At 50.1% G+C, this 12,339-nt stretch overlaps 1 protein-coding gene across 1 annotated transcript in view; it reads right to left on the bottom strand.

The window, feature by feature from the left end:
- PLXDC1 (plexin domain containing 1) overlaps positions 1-12,339 on the bottom strand; it is a 91,776-nt gene that overhangs the window by 77,315 nt on the left and 2,122 nt on the right. The window contains exon 2 of the mRNA XM_055258056.2: positions 2,044-2,222. Within this exon, the coding sequence (XP_055114031.2) occupies positions 2,044-2,222 (179 nt within the window). The remainder of the gene's footprint in view (positions 1-2,043; positions 2,223-12,339) is intronic.

Consider the following 12,339-nt stretch of genomic DNA (forward strand, 5'->3'; position numbering starts at 1 on the left):
AGAATAAAGACATTTTCAGACATGCACGTTCTCAAGGGAATTTTTCCTTCTGTGCAACCTTTCCCAGGAAGCTAAACAAACAAAAGGATAAAGCAGGAAAGAGAAGACACAGGGTCAAGGGAACAGGGGATCCAACACAGGAGGGAGACAAAGGGGTTCCCAGGATGAAGAGAAAGGGAGGCCCCAGGATGGCACCCGTGGTACCAGCAGGCGAGTGGCCGGGCGGGATTGGAGTGCAGGACGGGAGAGAAGTTTCTCGGGGGGAAAAAGGAACTGACAGGTTTGACCACCCTGAAATTATCTTTTTTTCTTTATTTTATATTTTTTCAGAGACAGAGTCTTCTTCTTTTGCCCAGGCTGGCCACAGCTCAACACAGCCTTGACCACTCAGGCTCAAGCAATCCTCCAGCCTTAGCCTCCCGAGTAGCTGGGACTACAGGGGCAAGCCACCATACCCAGATAATTTTTGTTTTAATTTTTTAGAGATGTGGGTCTCACTATGTTGTTTAGGCTATTCTGGAACTTCTGAGCTCAAGCAATCCACCCGTCTCAGCCTCCCAAAGTGTTGGGATTACAGGTGTGGGCCACCATGCCCAGCCCACACTGGAAATTACATTTGAGGCTAGGGGATATGTAGGAAAAGGTAGCTATGGTAGGCACAGAAAACTAAGTAAGCAAGGGCAGGAGAGGGGGCCAGGATCCAGGAAGAGCCAAAATCATACAAGAAAAGAAACAATGATATGACACTGCCTGGATTAGAAGTGAACACTATGTACATGATGGTAACAATCCACAACCCAGCACAGAGATTGAACAGGAAGATTGGGCGGCAGGGTGAAAGGTTGCTCAGCGGGAGTATAGAAAGCCAAATCTCCCTGAGCCACAGCAGGCCATGAATAGATATGGCCTAAAACCAGTGCACAGAGAGGTAGCAGTACAGTATAAGCAAATCCCTTGGAAATATAGAAGTAAACTCCAGAGGAAACAGCCCAGACAGAGCCTTCTGAGAAAGGGGAGGGGGCAGGCCCCAGGGGAGAGGAGGGGCAGGACTGCTGTTTTGTTTTAAGATTTTAGCACTATTTAACCTTTTTTTTTTTTTTTTTTACTATCTGCACATACTAATTTAAGAAAATAGTTATTAAAATATAAAATAAATCTATATTGAGAAGCAGGTCCTCTTGTTGCTTCTTGCGTCCTAAGAATCCACCCTCATCACTCCCAGCCGCAGGCACCTACACACACAGCCACAGGCACCTACACACACAGCCACAGGCACACTCACACTCGCACATGCTCATCACAAATACCCACAAACAGCCCACAGTGACAGACAGGTACACATACATAGTATACAAAATCATCTGACACAGGTGCGAACCCAGCGTCCATGACACACACACCCATTCCCAGAAACGCACAGTTGTATTAATAGATTCATCCCCAGACACACTGAGGCTTCCAAGAGCCTCCCGGAAACCCTGAGAGGGGAGCACTTCCTCCAGGCCTCTCCTCCCTGCGCCAGCACCCCAGAACTGCCCCAGGCCAAAGAGGTTGTCTCCAGGAGCTGCACCCTAATTGCTTTCTCTACTCAGCCCCCTGCTGAGTGCCCAGCCCTTAGGCTAAGCAGCCATTAATCCTCTTGCGCCCCAGTCTGTAGATGGGGCAGAAATGGGGTGGGGAAGGGCCCCATCTGGCAGCTGAGATGTGACTCATAATGCCACCGTCAGCTTTTTCTTCCCTAAGTCATGGAGAGTCCAGTGTCAGGAACGCTGTGGTCAGGCTGTGCATCCTGGTACAATCCATTTGATGTCTCTGGGTCCAGGAGGGAGTAGGCAGCCTATGAAACGCTGAGATGCTGTGATTTTATGACCCAGTCTGGGCCCTGCTTCCATCCCCTCCCCTGGGATTCTTCTCTCCACCCTGTCCTCCAGGGCCAACCCCAAATGATATGTGATTTGCATATCGGACAAGCGCACCTGGGGCAGCTGGCGAGACCTCCCCCACCCCCACTTCGCTCCCCCTCCATGTTCCTCCAGCACTCACCACCACCCTGGTCCTGTTATCTGGCAGCGTGTCCATGGCCAGGGTGCCCCCACCCAGGTCCTGGCTCAGCTGGGTCCTGTCCGGCTCTGACGCCTGCCCAGGGCTGTCTCGGGCTCTCCGGTTCCAGCCCCGCACGGTCCCCTTGGCAGCCCATCCAGAGCCTGGGCCCTCATCGTGACCTGGGAGAAGGGGACAGAAACCTGAGTGCCGGCAGTCTGGAATGAAGATCTGAGAGGGGAATCCAGCCCAGTTATTCTGCAAGGGCCCCAACACCATGCCACTGTAGACTTTGCAGACACTTGACTACCAGGACAGGAGGCACCCAATGTGTACTGAGAGTCACGTGCCCAGCTCCAGGCCAAGCACTTCGCACATATCCTTTGAATCCTCATGCCAGCTCTCCGCAGTCGATAGGATGCTCTCCATTTTGCAAACAAGAATCAGAGGCTCAGAGGTTAAAAGTCACACAGTGGGTCAGGCATGCAGATAAGTTTCAAACCCAAGCTGATCTGCCTCCAAAGGTGATTATTCTCAACCTCAGCTACACACTGGAGTCACCTGGACAGCTTCAAAAGTTCCTGATGTCTGGGTCCCCCCCTAGAGATCTCTTGTAACTGGTCTATGGTGTAGCCTGGGCATTCGATTTCTTAAAAGAGCCTCAGGGGAGATTTTGAGGAGTCTTGGACTTAACTCTGCAGGCAAGGGTGAGAACCATTGCCGTTGAGCCTTCCAAACCAGTTTCTTATTTCTCTGCCACTAATGGCACATCATCCTATTTCCCAGTGGGGTCAGGGGACTAGAAGCCAGAGAGCAGTTCTTTTTGTTCAGGGCTTCTCAACCTCGGAACTATTGACATTTGGACTGGATAATTCCTTTTTCCAATTTTTTTATTGTGGCAAAATACACATAACAAAATTTGCCATCTAACCATTTCCAAGTGTACAATTCAGTAACATTAAATACGTTCCTAATGTTGTATGACCATCACCACCATCCATCTGCATAACTCTTTTCACCTTGTAAAACCAAAATTCTGTACCCGTTAAATAATAACTCCCTATTCACCCCTGGTTTTTTATTTTAATTTATTTTATTTTATTTTATTTTAGAGATGGGGCCTTGCTCTGTCACCCAGGCTAGAGTGTAGTGGTGCGATCATAGCTCACTGCAGCCTCCAACTGCTGGGCTCACGCGATCCTCCCACCTCAGCCTCCTAAGTAGCTGGAACTACAGGCATGTGCCACCATGCCCAGCCAATCTTTTTACTTTTTATAGAGACAGGGTCTCACTATTTTGTTCAGGGTGGTTGGTCTTGAATTCCTGGTCTCAAGCAATTTTCCCACCTTGGCTCCCAAGGTGCAGGAATTACAGATATGAGCCACAGCCCCTAGCCTGTATCTATGATTTTGACTACTCTAAGTATCTCATATAAACAGAATCATACTATATTTGTCTTTTTGTGATTGGCTTATTTCACTTAGCATAATAAATTCAAGGTTCATTCATGTCGTAGCATATGGCAGAACTGACTTCCTTTTGAAGGCTGAATAATATTCCATTGTGTGGATATACCACATTTTGCTTACCCACTCAACTATCAATGGATGTCTGTTTTGCTTCCACGTTTTAGCTGTTGTGAACAACGCTGCTACAAACATGGGTGTACAAATATCTCTTTGAGACCTGGCCTTCAATTCTTTTGGGTATATACCCAGAAGTGGAATTGCTGGATTGTATGGTAATTCTATTTCTAATTTTTTGAGGAATTGTCATACTGTTTTCCATATAAAATGTTTTCCATGTAAAATGGCTGGACCATTTTACATTCCCACCAACCGTGCACATGAGTTCCAATCTCTCCACATTCTTGCCAATACTTGTTATTTTCTGTTTTTTTTATAGTAGCCATCCTAACAGGTATGAGGTAGTATCTAGTCGTTTTTATAAATTGGCATTTCCCTAATGATTAGTGATGCTGAACACCTTTTCATATGCTTGTGGGCCATTTGTATATCTTCTTTGGAGAAACGTCTATTTAAGTCTTTTGTCTGCTTTTAAATTGGATTGTTGGTTGGACTGGATAATTCATGGTTATGCGGGAGCTGTCCAGTGCTCTGTAAGATGTTTAGCAGCAGCCTTGGCCTCTGCTCACTAAATACCAATAGCACCATGCTCCTCTCCATCCCAGGCTGTGACAATGAAAAATGTCTCCAAACATTGCCAAATATCCCCTGGGGAACAAAATTACCCCTCCCTTGCCCCATTGAGAACCACTGTTTTACTCCTATCACTACCTAGATATTGTCTAGGATGGCAAATAGGTTTCATATCACATGTCATCTGCAATCCATTCGTGACAGCCAGAGGCACTCCAATTGAGAATGCAAAGGCTCCTCTTGTATTTAGCAGGAAGGACTGTCAAGATCAATGAGCAAAGTCTGCCATGGGCACAGGATTGGAAAGTGACTACACACAGGCCATTTTGCACCCATTCCTAGGTTCCATGATCTCTCCAGTTCCCTCTAGGTTGTTAAATTCATGCTTTTTTTGAGACAGGGTCTGACTCTAGCATGCAGGCTGGAGTGCAGTGGCACAATCACAGCTCACTGTAGCCTCGACCTCTCAGGCTCAAGCAATCCGCCCACCTCAGCCTTCTGAGTAGCTGGGACTACAGTTGTGTGCCACCACACCCAGCTAATTATTATTATTTTATTTTGTATTTTTAATAGAGGCTGGGTTTCACCATGTTGCCTACACTGGCCTTGAACTCCTGGGCTCAAGCGGTCCTCCCACCTTGGCCTCCCAAAGTGGTGGGATTATAAGCGTGAGCCACTGCACCAGGTCTGTTAAATTAGTTCTAACAAAAGGCCGGGCGTGGTGGCTCACACCTATAATCCTAGCACTTTGGGAGGCTGAGCCTGAGGTCAGGAATTCGAGACCAGCTTGGCCAACATGGCGAAACCCCGTCTCTACTAAAAATACAAAAATTAGCCGGGCATGGTGGCGGGCACCTATAATCCCAGCTACTCGGGAGGCTGAGGCAGGAGAATTGATTGAACCTGGGGGGCAGAGGTTGCAGTGAGCCGAGATTGCACCACTGTACTCCAGCCTGGGCAAAAAAGCGAAACTCTATCTCCAAATAAATAAATAAACAACACAAAAACCATCCTTTTCCATTTCAAAAAGACTTATGTTCCCCAAAGCTGTGCCTTTTATTGTCATTCTAATGGTCACACCTACTATGGATGTATATATGAGAACAGACCATCAGATAGGTGGATCTGACATTCCCCACCTATGACCCTCATCCATTTCAGGCCCACCCTGTATCAGATACCTGTCTCAACCTCTGCCTTCCCCCAGCCCACTCCCCAGAGCTCCTGGATGCGGCTCTCCCTCTCCCAGAGCACCTACGTGTGCGACTATGTGCCTATCTCCCTGGTAGATTTGAGTTCCCCCAGGATTCTCTCCACCTTCTTCAAATTTGGCATGTCCAGCAAACAGCAGGTGCTCCATCACTGCAGAATTGAGGACACAATGCATAGGGTAGCTCCTGGGAGCCAGCAAGGACAGAGGTTGAGACCAGGCTTGGCCAGGCCGAGGCCTGGGGCTGAGACCAGAACTCTGCTGTGGGGCCCTGCTTTGTCATTAGACATTGTATCCAATTAAGTCATTCTTGGCTGCTGGCGCCTACTGGACCCTTGCCGGCCCCCTCTCACTTCTCTGCCCCTAATAGCAACCAGATGCTGCTGGAGAACGTGGGGAGGAGGGCAGTCCCCAGACCCCTTCCCCAAGATGCCCACTGGTTGCCCACAGATGGACCTGAGTCCAGGGCTGGGAAGGCAGCCTGCCCACTGCCCAGGCCCAAGCCAGGGCTGCCTGGTTTCTCTTGGGTGGGGCCCACAGCTGCTTCTGGAGACAGAGCTGTTTGTGCTGGGCTGGTCTGCCCAGCTCCCCAGGTCTTCCTGCAAGCAGCCCTGGGGCCTGGGCAGGAGCCAGAACAGGATAGAGCGGGTAGTGAACAAGTAGAGGGGCTCAGTGGCCCAGAGAGGAGTATTGGGGATCTTCAGGATTCACAAACCTGGAGCCGAGACAGGAGGCGGGATGTGGAGGCCTGCAGCACGGGGAAGGACAGGGAGGGAGCCCAGCTGGGGGTGGCCAGGGAAGAGACACTGGGTTGACCTCGCCACCCAGTCTTGCCCCTCACAAGTTATGGGACCTTAGCCCCATCAGTTTTCCCCTCTAAGCCTCAGCTCCCTAGTGACTAAAATGGATTTGACGATCGTGCCCACAGTACAGGCTGCCATAAGCGTCAAGTGACAAACATAAATGAGGTTTTATAGACGGCTCAGGCCAGGGTAAGAGGTAAAGAGTCCATGACAGAGGGCAGGGCGAGGGATGGAGGGAGCTTGACCAGGACCCTGGCCTACCCTGGCCTAGCCCTGAATCTTACTCTTCCAACCCATACTACATCTGTTTCCCGGCCACCCTTCCTTCCCTGTTGCCTGGGACAGGATGTCATCCCCACGACTCATGAAAGAAGCCAACACAGCTGGTTGCTCACGTGTATGTGCAGGGGCCCACGTGCCTGTGCACATGCCCAGGAAGATTTGCCTGAAAGCCTTGGCCTTCCCGTATGTGCTCACACACAAGTTGGACACCTACCCAACCCTCAGCCACTCCTCACCCCACCTGCCTTCCACTGGAGACAGCTTCATATTCCCTGGACCCGTTCCCTGCCTGCATGTGTTGCCAAGGAGCTTCCAGAACACAAGCTGTTCATTCATTGATTCACTCACTCATGGCCCCAAGTAGTGTGCCGTCCAGTGAGATGCCATAATAATCACAGTAGTAACAAAAATGATAGCTGACTTTCAGAGAATGCTGCTCTGTGCTAGCACTATTCCAGGGGCTTTAAAGACATTCACCCCCTTAATCCCCACAATAATCCCATGAAATAGTTACTAGTTTAAAATCCATTTTACAAATGGAGAAACTGAGGCACAAAGACTTTAAAGAACCTCCCGAGTTCACAGAACCAGTCCATGCAGGATCTGAACTCAGGCAGGCTGGCTCCAGAGCCTACTCAAAACCACAGAAAGTGCAGTAAAAAGTGACTGAGAATCCCCACTGTTTCCCAGGGTGCAGGGGCAGCCCCGGGGTGGGGCTGGCTGTGGGCTAGGTTCTTGGAGGGCCCTGCTCAGGCTGCCATTGGGCCTGAACCTGAGAGCTTCCCTGGGAGACTGTGTCCCCTAGCATGCAGGGTATAGCCCAGCAGTAGCGTCCCAGTCCCCTCAGTTGGCACTGGTCCCATTTCAGGGCAAGGGGGAATGGGGCTGACTTCAGGAGGCCAGGTTGTGCGGCCCCAGAGCCTGGGCCAAGCCATCCTTATCTCACCCAACACCCAAGCTTGGCATCCCAGCCCTGGGTCACCCCATGGCTCAGGTTACCACAGCCTCTATCCTGGGTCAGCCTCCACCCTTAATGCCCTAGAGCTAATCTCCCCCACCGTAGCCAGGACAAGCCACCTAGAGGGTGAACTTGATTCCATCTCTCTCCAGCTTCCAGCTCACCTGTCCCTGGCTCATCCTGTCCCTCAGGCTGAGAAAAAGAGAAGAGAAAGGAGGGGAGGGGAGGGAAGGGAAGGGGCAGCATCTTTAAATGCCCTGAGTACCTGAGATACACCGAACTGGAAACACCCTTCCCTTGGAACTTCATTGTAGTATCACAGCAGTAAAACAACACAGGTTTGGAATCAGACAAGCTAGAGGTTGAACCCTGAATCCACCACCTACTGACTACGACATTGGACAAATTACACACACTCTCTAAGACTCAGTTTCCTCATCTGTGAGATGGGGCTGATAAAACATAAACTTGGTAGGTTTGACACTTTAACAAAATCATATACACAGAGCACCCAGCAAGTCGCCCTGCCTTCCCTGGGTTTCACATGAGGACTGAAACCGTCCTCTCAGGGTTAACAAGAATTACATGCCGGGTTCTGGGCAGAAGTGTAGAAGTAATTAAGCATTAATCAGGCCGCACTTTGGCCCATTCTTTTTTTTTTTTTTTTTTTGAGAGGGAATCTCACTCTCTCACCCAGGCTGGAGTACATTGGTGTGATCTCGGCTCTCTGCAACCTCCACCTCCCAGGTTCAAGCAATTCTCCTGCCTCACCATCCCAAGTAGCTGGGACTACAGGAGTGTGCCACCACACCCAGCTAATTTTTATATTTTTAGCAGAGACGGGGTTTCACCATGTTGGCCAGGCTAGTCTCAAGCTCCTGACCTCAAATGATGCTCCCGCCTCAGCCTCCCAAAGTGCTGGGATTATAGGCGTGAGCCACCGCACCTGGTCAGCTTTTATTTAAGAATTGTTTAAGGCCAGGTGCAGTGGCTCACGCCTATAATCCCAACACTTTGGGAGGTTGAGGTGGTGGGATCACTTGAGTCCAGGAGTTTGAGACCAGACTGGACAACATAGCAAGACCCCATCTCTACTAAAAAATTTTTTAAAGTCTGGATGTGGTGGCTTATGCCTGTAGTCCCAGCACTTTGGAAGGCTAAGACAGGAGGATTACCTGAGCCCAGGAATTTGAGATCAGCCTGGGCAATATGGCAAGACCTTGTCTTTTTTATAATAAAAAAAATTTTATTATAAAATTTAATTTATTATTAATAATAAATTTTTAAAAATTAGCCAGGTAGGCCAGGCGCGGTGGCTCACGCTTGTAATCCCAGCACTTTGGGAGGCCGAGGCGGGCGGATCACGAGGTCAGGATATCGAGACCGCGGTGAAACCCCGTCTCTACTAAAAATACAAAAAAAAAAAATTAGCCAGGCATGGTGGTGGGCGCCTGTAGTCCCAGCTACTCGGAGAGGCTGAGGCAGGAGAATGGCGTGAACCCGGGAGGCGGAGCTTGCAGTGAGCCGAGATTGCGCCACTGCACTCCAGCCTGGGCAATAGAGTGAGACTCCGTCTCAAAAAAAAAAAAAAAAAAAAATTAGCCAGGTGTGGTGGTACATGCCTGCAGTCCCAGCTACTCAGGAAGCAGAGGCAGGAGGATCACTTGAGCCCAGGAAGTTGAGGCAGCAGTGAGCTATAATCATACCACTGCACTCCAGCCTGAACAACAGAGCGAGACCCTGTCTCAAAAAAGAAAAAAAAAAGAAAAAAAAAAAAAAGGATTAAGATGTTTTTCAGATCCTGAATTCCAGCAGAAGGGCCAATTCGAAGACCCTCAGAGAGGAACTGATTTTTTTTTTTTTTTAAACGGAGTCTCACTCTGTCACCCAGGCTGGAGTGCAGTGGTGCGATCTCGGCTCACTGCAACCTCTGCCTCCCAGATTCAAGCAATTCTCCTGCCTCAGCCTCCCGAGTAACTGGGATTACAGGCATGTGCCACCATGCCCGGCTAATTTTTTTGTATTTTTAGTAGAGACGGAGTTTCACCTTATTGGCCAGGCTGGTCTCAAACTCCTGACCTTGTGATCCACCCACCTTGACCTCCCAAAGTGCTGGGATTACAGGCGTGAGCCACCGCGCCCGGCCGGCCAAGAAACTGATTTAACATGAGAATGCAGTTTATTTCTTCATGCACTCTTCAACCAGTTAACAATTCCCACACCTTGGCCACCCCACCCCAAACCCCATAAAACCTCTAGCCCCAAATGCTGCCCCACGATGATGAAACTCTTTCTCTGCTGCACCCTCGGTGTTGGTGTGTCAACTTGCTGCACCTCGGGCAACACACCAGTTAGGATCACAGGACCAGCTTTCAGAGGGGCCAGGGAAGGCTCCAAACCCTAAACTCAAATCCTACCTCCAAGTTACAAAGCCCCTAACCATACCCTCTCCCTTTCCTCTGGCAGGCAGGGACCCACTGAGGACCCTCACCTGGGGAGAGGGAAGGAGTCAAAGGAAGTGCAGGGAAGGACCACCAGGTAGCAGAAGGGAAGAGGGAGGGAGGGGAGGGGAGGGACAGCAAGAAGAGTTCAGCTCTCTATGTGTGTCCCTTGAGGGGAGAGTCTGGGATCTGAGCCACCTCTGATATACTCACTCAGTCACTCACTCATTCATTCAATACACTTTTATTGAGTCCCAGGCACTGTGCTGGGTGCTGGGGGGACACAAGCCCTGTGCCCAGGAAGAATCTAGTTTTCTTCATGGAGACATACAAAATGAATCATTTGGTAAGGGCTATGAAGAAAATCAGACAGAGGAAAGGGTTGGAGTTGTTGCTCCTCTACACAGATCCATGAGGTGGGCCTCTCTGAGGAGGGTCCCCTTGAGCTGATTAAGACCTGAATGAGAAGAAGCCAGTTAGTTACCTGTCGATTGGAGGGGACGGCAGCTGGAGTGGGTTAAGGCGTGAATCTGGGGAGAGCTAGAGAAGATGGTGGGATGAGGGAGGGGCTGCCTGACCACCATAAGTTCACATTTTAGTCTCAGGTTGTTGGAGCCCTAGAGACAATCTGGTCCAACCTCCTTCCCTCCTTTTTTTTAAAAAAAGATGGGACCTCGCTATGCCGCCCTCACTCTGTGGCATGATCATAGCTCACTGTAGCCTCCAGTTCCTGGGCTCAAACGATCCTCCTGCCTCAGCCTTCTGAGTACCTGGGACTACAGGCGCACACCACCATGACCAGCTAATTTTTAATTTTAATTTTAATTTTTTTTTTTTACAGAGTCTCGCTCTGTTGGCCAGGCTGGAGTGCAGTGGTGCGATCTCAGCTCACTATAACCTCTGCCTCTCGGGTTCAAGCTATTCTCCTGCCTCAGCTTCTAGATTAACTGAGATTTCAGGTATGCACCACCATGCCTGGCTAATTTTTGTATATTTAGTAGAGACGGGGTTTCACCATGTTAGCCAGGCTGGTCTCAAACTCCTGACCTCAGGTGATCCGCCCGCCTCGGCCTCCCAAAGTGCTGGGATTACAGGCATGAGCCACCCTGCCTGGCCTAAATCATTTATAGAGATGGGGTCTCACTATTTTGCCCAGGCTGGTCTCAAACTCCTGGTCTAAAGCTACCTCCCACCTCAGCCTCCCAAAGTGTTAGGATCACAAGCATGAGCCACCATGACTGGTGCAAGCCCCCATTTTATAGACGGGGAGACCATCCTCAGAGAAAGGAGGGAGCTGTCAGGGTCACCAGTGGTTGGTGCTGAGCCTGGCCTCCTGCAGGACTACCAGGCCAGGATGCCAACTCTCGCTGCCTCTTCTTTATCTGTCATACGCACCTCTGGTTCCATCTGACCAGACTGTCGGTTCCCCTGGCCCCCGCTCTGCACCCCAAGGCCATCTTCCTGTCTGTCAGCCTGGTCTCCCCTGCTGTCTGACTCTATCTTTGGGCCACTCATCTCTCTGCTGCTGCTGCTGTAATGACAGATGAGGTTTCAAGGCTCTACCAAACAAGCCTGTCCATCAGGAACGAGGGGAGATCTCAGCTACTTTCCAAGGTGCCCCACCAGCCCCGCAAACCCAGACCCTTGGGGAAGGATGCCAGCATCTCTTCAGGTCCTGCTCCCGGCTGCCCTTCCACTGGTCACAAGGACTCTGCCATCAATCAGGTCAGGCTTCCCCTCCTTAGCAACTCTCCCCGAGAATGTCCTCCTCCTATATCTGGCCTCCCCAGACACCCGCTTCCTCCTCATAGGTCCTCCTGCCTGTGAAATCCCGCCTGGCCTGTGAAAAGGGCACCAGACTGGGAGTCAACAGCTGCCGCCTCTGGCTTCTTACAGCTTCCTTAAGTCTAACCTCAATCCCTCCTGCTGCAGAAAAAGTGCATTTCTCCTGGCTCAATCTCTGTCAGAGCCAAGCCAGGAAGATAGGGTGGCCTCTACTTACAGAAGTGATTCAAGTCTCTGCCTGCCCCACTCTTCCTGGTCTCCTCAACCGTCTACTACCCCGACCCTTCTCCGAAGGGACCACCCTCAGCCAGGCCAGGGTCTGGCCACTATCTCGCAGCCCATCCTTGTTACCTCCCAATTCCCCCTTCCCCAGCCCTCTCCGTGGTTCACCCAATCCAGCCAAAGGTTCAGATCCTCCCCTCATAAACTCTGTTACACCCAGAGTTCAGAAGATCACCCCAGGCTGAGGATTCAAAGGATCCCAGAAATTATTCATAACATATCCAACTCTGGCCTGTTTACCTTGATTTTTTAAAAGTATCAGTTACCCATAAAGATCCTAACAAATATGAAAAGGAAAGGCAATTATAAAAGATCCTTCATTATTCCACACACAAGAGTCAAAGATTTTGCCAACAGCCTCACTTTATAAATGCAAAAA

Source organism: Symphalangus syndactylus, chromosome 20, assembly GCF_028878055.3.
Source record: "Symphalangus syndactylus isolate Jambi chromosome 20, NHGRI_mSymSyn1-v2.1_pri, whole genome shotgun sequence".
NCBI lineage: Eukaryota > Metazoa > Chordata > Mammalia > Primates > Hylobatidae > Symphalangus > Symphalangus syndactylus.